At 36.1% G+C, this 17,335-nt stretch overlaps 3 protein-coding genes across 16 annotated transcripts in view; all 3 read left to right on the forward strand.

Moving 5' to 3' along the window:
* Positions 1–10,432, forward strand: part of LOC100645544 (myc box-dependent-interacting protein 1) — a 132,590-nt gene extending 122,158 nt beyond the window's left edge. For 4 of the 7 annotated variants that reach the window (XM_012318902.3, XM_048409627.1, XM_048409625.1 and 1 more), the window contains 7 exons: positions 6,067–6,257; positions 6,499–6,771; positions 7,287–7,405; positions 7,489–7,532; positions 7,701–7,886; positions 8,571–8,749; positions 8,899–10,432. In XM_012318902.3, coding sequence (XP_012174292.2) covers positions 6,067–6,257; positions 6,499–6,771; positions 7,287–7,405; positions 7,489–7,532; positions 7,701–7,886; positions 8,571–8,749; positions 8,899–8,979 — 1,073 coding nt within the window. In that variant the 3' untranslated portion in view covers positions 8,980–10,432. The remainder of the gene's footprint in view (positions 1–6,066; positions 6,258–6,498; positions 6,772–7,286; positions 7,406–7,488; positions 7,533–7,700; positions 7,887–8,570; positions 8,750–8,898) is intronic. The other 3 variants (XM_048409626.1, XM_048409629.1, XM_048409630.1) reach the window with 3 other exon arrangements.
* Positions 10,433–11,889: 1,457 nt separating this feature from the next.
* Positions 11,890–16,115, forward strand: LOC110120119. Its single transcript, XM_048409455.1, has 4 exons — positions 11,890–12,569; positions 12,841–13,124; positions 13,204–14,335; positions 14,657–16,115. The coding sequence occupies exons 1-3, from the start codon at positions 12,384–12,386 to the stop codon at positions 13,358–13,360; spliced, it is 627 nt and encodes a 208-aa protein (XP_048265412.1). The 5' UTR covers positions 11,890–12,383; the 3' UTR covers positions 13,361–14,335; positions 14,657–16,115.
* The window catches only part of LOC100647165 (guanine nucleotide-binding protein G(q) subunit alpha), a 60,378-nt gene continuing 58,119 nt past the window's right edge, over positions 15,077–17,335 (forward strand). For 3 of the 8 annotated variants that reach the window (XM_012318901.3, XM_012318900.3, XM_012318899.3), the window contains exon 1: positions 15,077–16,886. In XM_012318901.3, the coding sequence (XP_012174291.1) occupies positions 16,769–16,886 (118 nt within the window). In that variant the 5' untranslated portion in view covers positions 15,077–16,768. The remainder of the gene's footprint in view (positions 16,887–17,335) is intronic. The other 5 variants (XR_007225551.1, XM_003402566.4, XM_048409631.1 and 2 more) reach the window with 4 other exon arrangements.

Raw genomic sequence — 17,335 nt, forward strand, 5'->3', positions numbered from 1 at the left:
TCCAGCCACGCGGATTTTATTGCTTTTTTAAGTTCAACCGTATTTTCTACAGATGGTTTCTCCTGATCGTAAAGCTTTGTCGCTAGAATTTCCCACAGGTTCTCGATCGAGTTCAGGTCAGCACTCAGTGCTGGCCATCGTGATAATTCTATCGCGAAATTTTGGAACCACTTTCCTGTAACAAAAATTCTCTTTTGTCTTTTATTTCGGCTACGAAAGGCAATATCTCGCCATGTGACATCTCCTGATATCCCACAGCGATCGATCTACCTTTACAAAAACAATTTCACTTATCATATCCAGACATTATCACTGTTTTCTTGGAAATAGGAACAAAGGTTTGAACAAATAAAGAAGAAAAGAAAAAGAAAAATTTCGGTTACGAAAGGCAATAGTTCGCCATGTGACATCTCCTGATATCCCACAGCGATCAATCTACTTTACAAAAACAATTTCATTTGCTTTGCAAAAACAATTTCACCAGTGGTTTCTTGGAAATAGGAACAAAGGTTTGAACAAATAAAGAAGAAAATGTGTCTGAGTGTACAAGCATTCACAACACTGTGAATGTAAAAATATTGCATTATAAAAAGATATGTTCCAAACGTATTGATATATTTCTCACAAGATTGATCAGTGGTTTCTCGCAGAAATAACACCGAAAGTGTATTCGAGTCTCTAATTGTTCGCAGCACTGTACGATATCTTCGTATCATAAACGGTACCGTTAAATGTATGCAAGCTTGTCTCTTCGCTGCACCAGAAGCGTCAGAAATAAAGTTTCTGCACGAAGCTGTCCCGCAGCATTCCTTGCCTGTCCTTCGATTCATTTAATGGATGTTTGTGAAGCGAATTGTACGAAACGGTGGGCAACGTGTTCGAAACATGGTGAAACAGAAAGAAGCTTCACGGGATGGGAGGTTTTGTCACATTGGTAGACTGTAATAAGGAAACGGCGATGGTTTATCGTTGCTAGATAAAGCGTGCCGCACTCGCAATTTTTCGCGGAAATCTGTTTCTACGCCGATGGCTTTTACCTTTCCTTTTATCAGACGAGAGACGGCACGTAACAGTATTCGCATATAAATACCCGCATGCGCTGTGCCAGTGGTCGGTCCGTGTGAAACCTGTCGATAGATACTCGCGTCCACGAGCTTTCCGCTTTCATGATGAATCGCGTGGTTTTCGCGGAACGCGCGTTCGCCGGTGAACGAACCTTCCCGTATCGACGAATTTCCCCGAATTTCCCTGGAACTGCGCACCGGTATAACGGTTCTCGCGGATTCTATTGTCGAATCACACGTACACAGAACCGCCCACTGTCGTCTACAACTTAGTGAACGCTCGCTTACTTCGAACGAAACGATTCTTACGACACGTACAGTGTCACAATGCGCACAAGTCGAAGAAAAGCGGCGTATTTGCAGTACTGTCGGTAATTCGGAAAACCGACATTTCCGAGAAACTACACAACAACGTTGTCTAATCTGCAACAGCGCAAACGATAGGGGCGAATCGCCAGTCGACCACTGACGTTTGTGAACGAAGCCTAATTTCGACTCGATCCGCAGAGTAAAAGAACGTGAATTTGCAATAGTTGATCTACTCGTTCGCATATTAATTTTATGCTTTCGAGTTGATTTTGCGAACGTTTCGCGAGTACAGAATGCCACATGGAATTTTTGCTTTTAAATGGCACGTTACTGACTCGCAATTCCGAAGCAAAACCTACCAAGCTGGATGCTGCGCGCCTCTTCCGCGGTGCAAACTACGGCGAAGGCAAAAAAGGAGACGAGTGGGTGCAGCGTCTCACGTGTGGAACGTGGGTACATCGTGAATGTGTTGGTTATTTTCGCGGATGTTACACCTGTGACTAACGCGAGTAAATTTTAAGACACAGAATCAAAATTTGTCCGAGATGATCGTTTCTGTGCTATAATTTTCGTACGAGATTAGATCGTAGGAGAAAATAATTTTACTCTCCGCTTGTTTTTTAGCTTCTACAGCGAAGGTAGATTGGAATACCGCTATTCCAAATTACTTGCACCGTAACAAAATCGTTGCTTTGCGTCATCCTTCGATCGAGCCAAAGTTCCAGATACTCTTCGCTTTTCGCCATTGCCGACAGTCTGACGTACAGAAGTTCATTAATTTCCCTGTGGTATCATACAATTTTATTTGCTCTCATGCTCTGTTGTCATTTTTTATTCGCCATAAACAAACTGATATGCCAAATATGCTGCACTTGCTCCATATATTTGGACACTCGATGCAATCCAGTCAGAACATTGATATTTTTATCATACTTTCAGCATCGTAATAGAAGACCGTGTTGCTCTGCTGTTAATTCCGCACTTTTTGCTACAACTCGGATTCAACGTTTCAGCAAATTCAAAGTGAAACTGCATCGATCAAGTTCCATGTTCGCCTCCGATAAATCACGCTTCGTCAAAGTTAGAGAAACTTTTAGAACGCGATTGGGAACACATATTCCAATCGTTTTCTAAGATCTAAACGTTGAACAGACTTAGAAAGTTGAACTTGGATATTTGTAGAAACAATTTTCATCTACCTTCGATTATTAACTTTCTATTTATACTAATTAACATCAATTATCCTTTTTACCAATATTTATCAATTCTACACGGTTGCTCGAGATAAGATCGCAGGCGAAAATTAAATTAGCGAATTTAATCGATGTATATTTCATATATTTGCAATAATTTGCAAATGTCTTATATAACACTTATACACGGTGGCGTACATACCTTTAACGTTATGCAATTTCAACGTTTCACGTAAACGTTAATTTCGCTTCACGATATCGACAGATTATTTCATAGCACGATAAATAAATCGCGCACGCTTTAAATAGACTGTAAGTAGCTTAAAGATAAACAACGAAGTCGGTCGAGAAATCGTATATTTACATTGTAAAAATCATCCTGCGCAAAACGAGCAAGTGTTCGGTGACTCGTGGACGGCAGTGTATGAAACGTTACGGGATTACGCGAGTCTAACGTAACTCGCCTAACTGACTCGAGAGAATCGTAGAAAGATCGTACGAGGCGGAATTTTATGCTCGCTATGCGTATGCAAATTGGCAGATACACGAGTCCTTCCTCTTTTTGCTGTTTGTCGAGACGCAGCATCGTGAAAGATGCTCTTAAGCGCCTCTTCAATTAAATTTTACTTGCAGCAATTTCACTCGAGCGAGCTGAGCAACTTGAATTCGAATAATTCGCGTCTGCGAATTCCCGTCCACGTACAGTTGCTCGCGAAAATATTTGGCCATTTACAGAAACTTTTTGCGTACACAGGATGTGACGTAACATGTGGGCCCCACTTGCAGAGCTGATTGTGCATCTAAAAACAATGAAGAAACTTCGTACAAACATATGCTCTATCTTCTTCGTTCGAGATACAGCGAATTTTGTAAGCAGAGCGAAGCTATTGAAAATATTGAAACGATAAGATTCGGAGTGGGAGAAGCTTCTCAGCAATTTCGGGGAAACGCCAGTGACCATATCTTACGCTTTATAAATTCTTTTGATATTAATATCATTTTTTTGTAATATTAGATTCCTGTAATCTATCTTTTATATTGTAAGTCTTTGTTTATTTCTATTTATTATACTATCACTGCGTGTTTGTACGATTTTGCGGATGGAAATTGTAACTGTATTAACAAAAATTGAGAAAATGATTAATCAGATAAATGTAAAAATTCAGAGAAAGTTAGAGAAACGAAAGAAATAACAACGAATGCACGACTTTAAATTCAATTTTGAAAGCGGTCATAGGACCTGCTAAGGTTTAGCGTTTCAAAACACAAGAAGTTGCTGTACCAAGAACGTAATTTCTCGATTAATTTCTCGGAGACGTGCGCCCAAATCCTTTTGTCGTTTGCCAAATCCAAAGTTTCGGTTTATTTATTTCGATGTTTGAATGTTTTCGGCCGAGAGCATCCAACGCACATACAGCCAACTTGTTCGAGATTTCGCAGTTCTTGTCATCTCCTTGCTAGACGACATATCAATAAATATCAATATTAATAATACAAATGATGTAAATCAATATTGACGATATAAATATCAATGATATATATTCGTCCTACTTATTTTGTCATAAATAAATAGTAAATCTTCTCAAGAAAAGAAAGAAAAGTAAACGACTTACGTGTTATAGACAGATGAGATGTTAGCACACTACCTGCAAACTGAAACGACACAGAAGAAAGAGGAATCAGCGACTAATTGTTAGCCAATAATGACACTGTATCTGAATAGAGGCGTCGTTGTTTCGTCAGTCGGGTCGCCAGCGGATGATTCCTTGTGCCGTTTCAGCTCGCACAGTGTCAACGTCTCATCCGTCTGCTTGCATAACTTTTTTCCTAACGTAACATCGTAACGTAACGAAATATTGTAAATTTCTAATTTTTAAACGCACGAATGTAAAAATACATTCGTCCATCCATCGCGGTATGCGACACCGTGAATATCCAATAAACGTTTTAAGAAAAATTCTAAAGAGGCGATACTTGTACTACGATCATTTTTCTCCACTTTCTGATTTATATCGGTTGATATCACTAATTATATACACGCATTATGGAAATCTCGTGAATGTTCAAAGCAAATCAAAAAATAAGACAGTGCTAATATCAGCACCTGTAATATCGGCAAGCCTGCTTGCTTATAGATTTGAATTCATCGCTGTAGGATTGTCGTGCGAGCGAGTGAACGCAAGTTGCAGACTGGAAGTAGGTTAATAAAGTAATTACCTCTAATCGCACATTTCTTAGCAAAAAGTTGTTTCCTGGGAAAGTAAGAAATCCGTATAAATTAGTATAAAGGAATTTTGGGCCGCGTGTTTTGGTATGCGACTTACTCACGCCTAGGCGTTTAATTACACGTTTCCGACGTTACGTATTTGTTAGGAATCGTTCGATACGGATTTGCTCATTCGTCGTGAAATCTGGCGGCATTCACTGCCCTCGGGAGTAACCGAAAGATCTCGCAAGGAATAATCCAATTTGACGATGAAACTGCGCGCGTCTTTTTCACGTGGTTCGAAGGCTACGCTATAAAATTCGTAAAAATAATTACATAGTTGGACAGAAGTATTTTTGATTTGATATAATAATTATATATAGATGTGAGTTGTTTGAAGATGAAAGGAAGCAATTCTAAATTAACGTTGTGCGACCCTGAGGGAGGTCTGAGGTCCTCATGTTTCCAGATATTTCTCAGATTACAGATTTCCCCCTCCAAAGTCGAAATATGCTGCTGAATTTTACAGGCGCGATACATCGGTTTCTCTTATGATATTTTGTTTCGGGAGACAGACTTCTTATTTTTACTGGGATCTTATTCTGCAAGAAATGAGAAATTATGTATTTTCTTTTGATATTCTCATATTTCATAATATTAATAATATTGAATAAATAAATAAGCGTTAATATTTGATATTTTAATATTTGAAACACATTTACAATGGAGAAATTTACAAATAGAGAATAATGCTACTTTAGGAATATTTTTAACACATTAAGGATCAAGTATCAAAGCAATATCTAAAATTTGTGTCAAATGTCTCACACGATAAGTTTCACAGAATTGAGATTAAAATATCTTTCGAGCTAATCATTTACCGACCCAAGTACCTGTTTTTGCAGAGAAGTGAAAAATGCATCGAACGTTATATAGAAAAATGTATAGTTCCGTTTAAAAAGATGAAAACGGCCTTGAAATCTTTTAAACGCCTCCGCTTTCGGATAAGACACACGCCAGACGTAATGCATACATTGGAAACCATTTAATCTTTCCTAACGAAATTTGTATAAATTTTCATACGATTTCATAATTTCGAATAATAATTATACAGACTTAATCTTCTCCCAGAATAGTAAATCACGAAAATAAAATTTAAAAAAATGTGTCAAGAATGATCAGTATGTGCTAGTTTACTAATAAAAAAAACACAGAAATATCACTGTGCGCTACAAGCGTGACGTATCATTACTTAAATAGTGTTCGTAAAACTATTCTGTTTGTGTGTTTACAGCGGTTCAAGCAGCGTCGAAAACACTCATGGATTCCCTAAACGAGATCTACGAAAGCCAGTGGACAGGACATGATCTTTTGTACGTGCAGGCTCAAAATTTAGACATGCTATGGCAGGACTTCACCCATAAGCTTGCTGATCAGGTTCTCGTGCCTCTCAACACATATCAGAGCCAATTCCCGGAGATGAGGGTACGTATGTCTCATGTAACAGCGAATGAACATATTGTCGTACGAAACTAAATTGATATAATCGATATAACTTTGTCTGATTACGGTCTTAGAACAAGGTTAAAATGGAATATCAATGGTTTAAAATGGAATATCAATTGACGTGAAATGGTCTGCGCGCAATTTTTGTTTCTATTGCGCGCTATGAGAAATAATAATATGATTATAGGATGCGAATTATCGTGATATATATTTGTTGCAGAAAAAAATTGACAAACGTGGACGGAAGCTAGTAGATTATGACAGTCAAAGACACAATTTCCAATCGCTACAATGTAATCCAAGGAAACGGGACGAGCTGAAAGTTTCTCGAGGAAAAGAATTACTGGAGGAGGCTAAGCGTACATACGAGCAACTAAATTCCGAACTTCATGACGAGCTACCAGCTTTGTACGATTCGCGTGTTCTTTTCCTCGTTACTAATTTACAAACGCTCTTCGCCGCTGAACAAGTGTTCCATACTGAAAGTGCTAAGGTATATTTAACGACCACATTTCTTTTGCATATATTTCTATGCACAAATTGTATTTTATTTTCGTTAATTTCATCAGTTTCGTTATATTAATGGTTCTATATCTATTACGCTATACAGAGGAAAATTTACGACCAAGCAATATACATACACCGATTTATTGTTACATTAATTTAGTTGGAAAAGAGATCATTTTTGTTTGCCGATTAAATATCCCTATTTATTAATTAAAAAACGTATTCTCTTGAAATTATAGAAATAATGGAAAGATTCTTTTATTGATAACTTTTATCTGGTGATGTAAACATCTTCTTGATCGTTAAAATTTACGATATTTATTCTTCTTATTATACGATAGGTATAGACGTGAAAAGCCACTGATACAGTATTTAACATATAATATATAATATACGATATCTATTATATATAAATTTGGAATATTTGATACTTGTATATCTGATAATTATATGATATTTTTATGAAGTATACAATTTATATATCATATACTTATGTCCCAGGTGTATTCTGAGCTAGAGGCAATCGTCGATAAATTAGCCAACGAAAGCCAGAGAGGATCATACACGCTGAAGAAGAGTACAGAACCACAATCTCCAAAATCGCCTAACGCCAATTCTGCGTAAGTAAACGATTGAAGACAGCAAGATGTTTATTTCCACGTATACCATAAGCAATGGATTAAGCAAATTTTACTTGTTTCAGTTTAATAATCAATACACAACCAGCTCAGAACAACATTTCACCAGGTAAATACTCATACGGCATCTCTACACGCGTCTTTTGTGCATTTGAATCGTTTGTATACTAATATTTTGTGCATGAGTGTAACGTAGTTATGCCACATAAGACGTTCCCGCAGACACAATTATGTGGCTCAATGTTTAGTTTTGAGTGAGCTTTGTTGCATGTTACAGCCGTGGATGAGTCTGCTCCAGAAGCAAGAAACACATCACCGACTACTCAATTAAATGGCAATGCTAACAGCAATGCTAACAGCAATGCTAACAGCAATGATAATTCTCTCAATAATCAGGACGCATCTCCGCAAAACACAGTTGTGGCCTCTAAGCGAGTAGAAGAGCTATACGATATTCCAGTTGGTAAGTATGTAACGTGGGAGTAAATGTCATCGGTTACGTGCTTCTTCGCGTCTCTAAAGATGAACGTTCATACACCGATGATTGAGGCTTTTCGTCGAAATGGTTTGCGAGATAAAAATATCTGTATAAGAGTAATCAAGGAATATTTTTGGAATATGTTACTAAACTAATCTTGACTAAGACTGCATTGTCTGCAGTACAATTTGGAGAATGTTTTATACATATTCGGCTAAAAGCTATATTATTGCCTAAATATAATGATATATTGTATAATGTATGCATAAATATTCTTTAGCGTGCATTTTATAGTTTTCCGATACGTACTTGTACAAGCACGTATTTATAAGATGCATATACTTTATAAGTAACAGTAGAGATTCGTTCGAATCCAAAGATAGCACGATTTTCCAAATTATATGTTAAAGTACGTAATATGTAACAAATGTACATGCAAGATTGTCCTACTGTATCGATAGAAGTATGCTGCCTGCCCATTGTGCATGGATGTTGTTGAAACGATGAAACAAAATTTATCTATTAATTTTGGCCTTGTTATGTATCAAAATTTCTCGATGAAAGATTTTAGTAATTGAATTTGGTTTTGCACATAATCAATGAAAGTTAAAGTTTAAATAGAACTATATCACAGGTCCATGACTAATGAGGCGGATTCAATTATTTTAGACGTGGAATATGAAAATGGTACCAATTTCTCTCTAGGGGCAACGACTGACAACTTGCCACCTGGTGTTTTGTACAGAGTCAAGGCTACTTACAAATATAGACGCGAAGACGTGGATGAATTGTCATTTGATGTCGGTGATATTATTCGTGTGGTAGAGTATGATGATCCAGAAGAACAGGTTTGTATTCTCTTAGTAATTCATTTGATATCTTTATATATACAAATGTGATACAACATAATTCTCATTATCATGTTAATGATAGTAACAATACTAATAGTAACACCGAAAATAATAAAAAGTGTAACGAATCTTTTTATTACCCTTAGGAACAAGGTTGGTTAATGGGCATCAAAGAAGATACTAATGAAAAGGGTATGTTCCCAGCAAATTTCACAAAACCACTGTGAAAGCTTTACTAAATTCGTCTATTACACTCCAATGCTCACTGAAACGGCGTATTCTATTTTAAGAATAGTTACAATATTCAAAGTGAGAATCACACAGTCATCTGAGGTATTATACGTATGAAAGAAATAAATAATAAATACACAATGAGGGGCAATGGGAAGGGGAAAGGGGTGTGATGAGATAGTTATGCTGGAGGGTACTGTGGAAAATTAAGCACCCCAAAGTGCCTTAACCCAGCCACTGTCTGTGCCAACATTCATTGTTTGTAATATGGGATTTTTCTCCCATATCCCATGTACGAATACACATCATTAATAATCAAATGAAATATTTAAGTAATTAAATAATATATTGTAATACATCACGCAGTACTATAATATAAAACTTATATATTAAATTAATATTATTTTATGAAAGTGTACATAGAATTATACATTTTAAGAATATTTTATGGAATAACTATGTGGCCACTGAAATTATCAGTAAGAACTAATTGTAATGTTTAAGACACCTCTATAATGCCCTCTTTTGGCAGCCAGTTATCAAACTTTAAAAATCCAATTATCTGTTTGCATTCTTATATTAAGATTTTATTTACTTTGTGATGAAAAATTAGGACTCCACCCGGATAACGGTATTAACATAGATAACATGCCAAACTTTCAACGTAATTCAATAGCATATAACGAAATAATACAACTAATACATCCTTACTTCAATACATTGCTACATAAGAGCAAAATATTATAATATTTAAATCAATGAGAGCATTAGAATAATAAAATTTTCTACATAATTCTATTGAGAGGAGTATTATAAGTTCTACTAATGACACATATTTGAAGATTTGTTCTTAAAAATTTATTTATATTTTTTATTATATCATATATATTTGTTCTATAACTAAGTATCTTTCTCTGGTATACATACATAGAACATCGAATGGCGATGATCAATTAAATTACTATTACTGCCCTTACATCCACTGTAGCAAGGATAGAATTAGTGGTCCAAGGAAAACAATTTGTAGTGCTAATTAATACTCGTTAAATAGATTTATTAAGAAAATTTTACATCAAACTTTATGTAACAAATAGCGTTATAATAATAGATGATTACGAAGTAGTGCGAGGAGATTACTGATTTCAGCTTCCATTAAGTTGTGTGTCTTTTTATTTTACTGTATTGATCTGAGACATACAGAACACAGGAAAGTTGGATTGTTTATAAATGAAAAGTTTTATGGTTGACCGATTGATCCATTGTCACACTAATTATTAATCCCATGTACAAATTCAAACTGTGGACGAGTATGTTAATGCGTCATATATTACAGGTGCATATTAAGAAAATATGTTGACCATATGTTACAATTACATAGTTATGATAATCATAATGATAGGGAACGGACGTATATTTATATTCTACGAAGAGGACCAACAGAAAAAGTAATTGAAAAGCAAAAAAATATTTAAATAATAATAATAACAAAAACAATAGCACCAGTATACTCTGTTTTTAAGTATGTATAACTAGAATCTAGTAATTTATACGGAAATTCCATATGAATTTCCAACTCATATCAAGAATATAATAAATTTAATATACAAAAAAATTGATACCTATACATTGTAATACGACACATCATGCTTCACTTTAATATTACTCTTGCAATTATGATATAATTTGAATAAGTACACAAGTACATTCCATTGAACTACATACAAATAAATATTTAGTAAACAACATTTTTCTTTCAAAAAAAAGCAATATAAAATTTTAATATATAATCTGTTATCATTGAAATTGTTATATTATATCACATTTAATATATGATTTAAAAGTGAAGTGTGAAAAGTGTTTGTTCTAAATTTAAATTAATCTATTTTGTTCATTTCTAAGTATACTTTGCAATAATTAAAAAAGAAATATCCATAATATGTATTGCGAACGTGCCAAAATGTTATATATGCGACTGTTAGATTAAAATTGAACTCAAGTTTTGATATTACCTAGAACAGTTACAGACATTGAAAACGCGAATATTTATAAAATGTACTGAAAGATATATGCGTTTCAGCAATAATACGAATAATACTAATTGTTCGGCAGTAGATCTATTAATATTACTAATATGATAAATTATTTATTTCATTGGAAAATTAAACAAATGCATTTAATTAACTTAAAGAAGATAAGTGATATATTGTTCTTTTTTATTTTTCGGTAAAAACAATGTACATTACAAATTTTCCAACAATATTATACATAATGTAAATGATGTATTAATAAATTATAACGTGATGTCATAAAATAATTACACTTAATATTTCATTTTAATATACTTCTGTAGAATAAGGTCATTATTACGAATAATTTCAAAAATAGATTATACAACGAAATGTGCTTGAAAGTAATAATTATGTCTACTTATCTTCTTTATGTTGTATTTATTTATTAATGTAACATAGGAGCATCAATTGTTAATATTAATTAGAATTTTGAATGCACCCAAGTAATAATATTGAGGTTTAAAATTTAGTGTAGCAGTGGAGCAATCAATTGTTATATCATTTGTCATTTTTATGTCTTGTTGTTTATTTTACTGAATCAATTAGTCATATCTTTATAACCTTAATATAAACTATAATGCGTATATATATGTATATATATAATATATATATATACATTTATCGCTTTAATTGTCCTTTTCAATTGAAGACGATTATAATAAATGATTACTGGTTTGTAACATAAGTGTTTATGATTCAAATATGTGTTCTGTTTAATACTCAACCTTAAAATATACCTTTTCCTTATATTAATCTATTAAAATTATCTCCTGTGAAATATTAAAAATTTATATTTTTCTTTAATAAATAATTTCATTATGTAAGTAAACCATAGGATTTGAATGACAAAAATTAAAATTAAAAATGTAATTAGAACAGGAATTTATTTGAAGATAAAAGATGTCACAATTTCATGAGCAAAGATATAAACGATGGAATGATTCTAATTTACATGAACCTTGTTTCTACTGCACACCAACATCAGAAGAAGAAGTACCTCTGTGTGCATCGCAGTTGTTGTCGCCTCTACTTTCAATAACACATCAATGTAAACCTTTCGAAAGAACTTCATCACATTATGGTTTATGCGATAAGCAGAATAATGGAAGAACGAAGCCTTTAAGTTTTTACGAATCACAAAATCTTAAGGCAATATTTTAGTATCTTTATTTGCAAGATAAAAAAGCTTATGATATATTGATATATATTACTTATAGAAATTGAATTGTTTGAAATGTCAAGAATTTGAAAAAATACGAGGAAATTTAGAATTACATTTAGCAGAAACTCAAATAGAAGAGGCTTTAGCAGAAGATAGACAAACAGCTTTAATGCGGCATATAAATTTAAGTATTACTGCTCTTGAAGCTCTTGCTCAGTATGGACAATCTTTGCAAGTATCTCAATTAACTGCATGTAGGGTGCTCGAGATTAGTCATCTACTTGCACTTCCTCAACCTGACTCTATGAATTCTGAACCTAGCACTGTAAATTTAACAATGCATCTCCACCAGGTATAACGATTACTTCAATTATTATATATGTACAAAATAGAAGATTAAACATTGTAAATATTATTTGTATATGATCATCCAAATCAGACAAGTCGAAGAATAATTTTTATTTTTTTTATAGTTAATATTGACTGTGTCTTAACAAAAAATAATGTATATATATTATGTACTTAGTACTATACGTCTTTGGGTATTTCTTAATTAATCATTCATATATAATTCCATATATATAGTTTAATTATTTTAAAAATTATAAATATATGATACATACTAGTTGCAAGTGCAGAAAGAAAATAAATTAATGATCCTGCAAGATTTGATGGAACATTGTTCAAAACACATAGTACTTCCAAAGCATTTTAATGATCTGATGAATAATAACTGTATAAGGAAAAAGGACTTTTACAAAGCAACAAAAAACTTCAAAAACTTTCTTAGTAATTCTATATTATCCATATCACAAATGGAGAAACTACATCAACAATACAATACTATTCTCAGCAATTATCAACGGAGTAGATGTATGTTAGACTTGGAATTACCAAAACTGATAAACATGTATGGCATAAACAAAAGTAAATAATTTATTTACAAAAATGTTTAAAAAAGATTCCATAAGTAGTGAACAATATTGCAGGCATTTGATGGCACTTTGCGAAGGTTTTGAAAAAATTACGAAAGTTTTTGACAACAAGGATGGTGATAATGAAATTGTAGCGTTATTTAAATTAATTAGAGAAAAACTTTATATAAAGGATTCAAATACAGGTAATAGAAATATGATAAGAACATAATATAGTATTTGTGTTTGTCATAATTTTATTTTCATATTTAATAGTAGCAATATCCCATGTCGAGGATTCATCCAAACCCAAATTGTGCCAAAAATGTAAAATAAACCATGTAGATGATAAATAAATAAAAAAATAGATGGCTTATTCTCCTATTGCTTTTGGTTCTCTGACTAAGAAATATATATATGTATACATTATATGTATATAATGATATAGGGAAATTGTACATTTCATGAAACCTTATATTATGACACTAATCCTATTATTATATGTATAACTGATAACTATAAATTTATGTTGTAGGATTTTAATGTTTATTGTTTTAAGTATTGCATTCTTTTGTATCATATATTGCATTTATATATAATTTGCATTTATTTTTGTACCTCTCATTTATTTAAATTTTGAGATTATCCACATTTAGTGAGGAAAACTTTATAGAATAATTAACTAATTCATTATTATTTTATTTAAATTATTATTAGTTAAACAGAAAATCGTTTATTTTTAACTCATAATTTTCCAGATAGAAATAAAATTAAATTATTTAAAACTTACCATTCCTAAATTGTACAGTGTAGACTGCGTAGATGAATTGTACCATTTGTTAATATTTACATGGGAACATACTGCTTTTTCTAAATAGGAACATTTTTGAGAAAGAAGAATTTTTGAGTAGATTGAGAAAGAACAATGCAATAACTAAATAAATAAGATGTAACAGACTATAAGATGTTAGCTTGTTGCTTATAGATAATGATAATAATATATTAAATTTGTATTTTGAACGAAACAGTATCTTACGCGCCATCTAACTTTAGAGACTTCACTTTAAGGTTATTTAAATAAAAATCTAAATTATGGGAAAGATAGAATCGCATTTGATACAATATTACTAAAAATTCATTTATTTTATATCCCATTTGTATACAAATAAGGAACACAGCTATAAATATATATAATTGTTGACATTTTGTAAGTATCTCTAAGTATCTTTTTAGCGAATAAAAATAATTAGAAAATTTGTTATATTACGAATATATACAGTCAAATACAGATAAAATATTCATACGTTTAAAATACGTTTGTGGAGTATATACTTTATGATTCGTAGAAACTACTATATACGTTACAAAAGTCAATATCTATAAGATTCGGCTCGTATCTTATATGTATTATAAAATTATCGATAGAAATTTTTAAATTCCGAGAACGAAACTATGCTCGATAAAAACGACGCGATTATCGGATTAATCCACGATCGATTGCACAATAATTTCAGCGGTACGTTTTCAGTCAACAATCGAGACGTATTGTTTGGTGTACAAAGTGCATTCACACGAGATATTCTTTCACGAAAGTAAGTACATATAGCGACATCGTATACTTTTTGATGACGGGGATGAATCAATGGAAAATCGCGAGATTCGTTTTGAACGCACCGGTGACACAAGAGGGGCCGGCGTGAAAAAACGAAAGGGCAAGAACAGTGGCGAAATATACGGGAGGAAGAAAGAAGTAAGGATTCGGGGGTGACCCGGTAGTAGAAAAGGAGAAGAGGCGGCGTGATAAAGAGGGAAGAAGATAGAGAGAGGGAGTGCGCGCGTGATCTCTCGGTGGCCGTGTCGCTGCGAATCGTCAGAATCGGTCGGTTGTACAGAGACGAGTATAACCTATATCCTGAACGCGGCGCTGTTCCATTCTCCGTGCCTCCTCCCTGGCGGATGGCGGCCGCACCTCCTCCTTCTCGTCGATTTTAATCTCGTTAGCGAACACGTGCGCGCCCCGCGCCTACAGACCACTATACGACGACCTACCGTATCGGGGCTTCGCCAATCTGGTTTTGTCTAACAGGATTCTCGAGCGACCGAGGGTTGATAAAAGGCTGCGTACCGAGCGGGCGCGGCGCGAATCGCAGGAGGAGTTGCTCCGCTCGAGGTGTGGGCGCTCGTGCAGCACAGGCAATAACAGCAGACGACCTCGTCATCGTCTTCTATTCTGTCGTCCTCGGTTCGTTGTTTCCGTCTACGTTACCTCTCGTAATCGCGTTCGCTCGTTTGGCATACGTTCGCGTATAGGTTGCGTGTGTGCGCGCACACGGTGCATATTCAGTGTGAATCTATCTCGTCGCGTGTGCGGTACAGAAAGAGTACCCTAAAGAGAGAGAAAGAAAGAGAGAGAGAGTGAGAGAGAGAAAGGAAGAAAAAGAAAGAGAGAGAGGGAGTGAGAGAGTGTGTGAATTGAAGAAAGAGAGAGAGATAGGGTAGGAGAACGAAACGAAACAGAGAGGGGGTGAGAGAGAGAAAGAGTGTGAGAAGGAGATAGAGCGCCGGTGGGTTACCACACCCAACCGCGCCGGGGACCGAGTGAACGAGTGAACGAGCCGTACGAGAGCTCTCTCGCGAGTAGTACGCGGGTACAGCGGGGGACCCAGGGACCGACGGTCGAGATTCGACGGAGTACAGTCGGGACTCTCTAGATCTCGATCCAACGGACCTCGCTCTCGCGAAAATCCTCTCTCGCTCTCGTCTCACCAGAATTGTCGAAATCGCGCTGCGAGCAAAGTGCGCGCGTGTGTCTCCCCCGCTTCCTCGACGTCTCTTGCGAATGCGTTTCACGTTTCGTCGCAGCAGAACGTGCGTGCGTGAACAAAGAATAAGGAGAGAAAAGACCGAGAAGGAGGGGCACATCAAGCAAAGGAAAAGAGAATAGGAAGAGGTAGATGGGTCTCGGTTCTAGAGAGAATCGAGGAAGAGAAGGTTGAAAAAAGGAAAAGAGGCAGATAGAGAGAAGCTACCGGCCGAGGTTCGTGCGTGTGCGTACATGTGTTGATGTGTCGCTGGCGTCGTCGAGCCCTAGCAGGAGTGCTCCGTCGCCGCGTGTGCCGACGTCGTTGAGAATACGGGGATTCCGGAGACACGTTCGTCGGATCTACGTTTACGTCTAGTCGCTGCCTATCTCCGTGCACGTTGTCGTCGTTGTCACCGACGTCGTCGCCGTCGTCGTCGTCGTCGTCGCCGTGGACAAGTGGTGGTGAATCGTGCTAGTGGCGATAGTAGTGGTGGTGCGGACGATCGGGAAAGGTTTGATCGGCTTGGCCAGGACGAGAGGGAAGGAAGAAGAGAAGGAAACCACGAGGACGGCGACGAGACGTCGTCGCTCGTTCGCGGTGGCAAGGTAATATCGGCCCGACGACGATACCGTGCCGTCGAGCCCGCTGCTGTCTACGACGAACCTCGCCGCCGCTCGGCAATCGCTCGCCACCACCGCAAATCGCTCGTTCCCTCTCTCCCTTCCTCCCTCCCTCTCCTCCCTCCTCCTCCTTTTCCTCCTCCTCCTCGTCCTCTTCCTCCTCATTTTTCTCCTCTCTTCCTCCTCCATCCGTCGAGAATCCTGCCGTCCTGAGCTATGGCGTGCTGCCTGTCGGAAGAGGCGAGGGAGCAGAAACGAATTAATCAGGAGATCGAGCGGCAACTCCGAAAGGATAAACGAGATGCCAGGCGGGAACTTAAGCTGCTACTTTTGGGTGAGTTTAATTTTTCCTCTACGATACTTCATAATCTCTATCATTTTTGTCTTTACGTGTGGTCGGTAACCGTAAACCGTAAACCGTAGCTCGTAAACCGTTCTTATCCTGCGTATTTCGGTAATTCGTCTAGCGTTCCGTATTCGATGCGTTCTCTTTTGTACGATAACTACGCCGCGTCGTGCTGCGCCGCGACGTGCCGTGTCGTGCCGTGCCGTGCAGTGCCGTTCCGTTCCATTCCGGTCTGTTCTCTCTGTCGTGTTTCGACCCGTGGCTGCCGTACCGTCGATCGAATTATCGGGTGTGCCGTCTTTTTCTTTTCACCATCGATACGTTCGCGTTCACCGTGTTTCCTCGTTTCATTCACCGTTTCTCTGACAAATGTCATGCGGTTCTCTCGGCCGGATCGCCGTTTCTGTCCTGCCCAAGATCGACCACCGATCGGAGAG

The sequence above is a fragment of the Bombus terrestris genome, chromosome 10, assembly GCF_910591885.1.
Source record: "Bombus terrestris chromosome 10, iyBomTerr1.2, whole genome shotgun sequence".
NCBI lineage: Eukaryota > Metazoa > Arthropoda > Insecta > Hymenoptera > Apidae > Bombus > Bombus terrestris.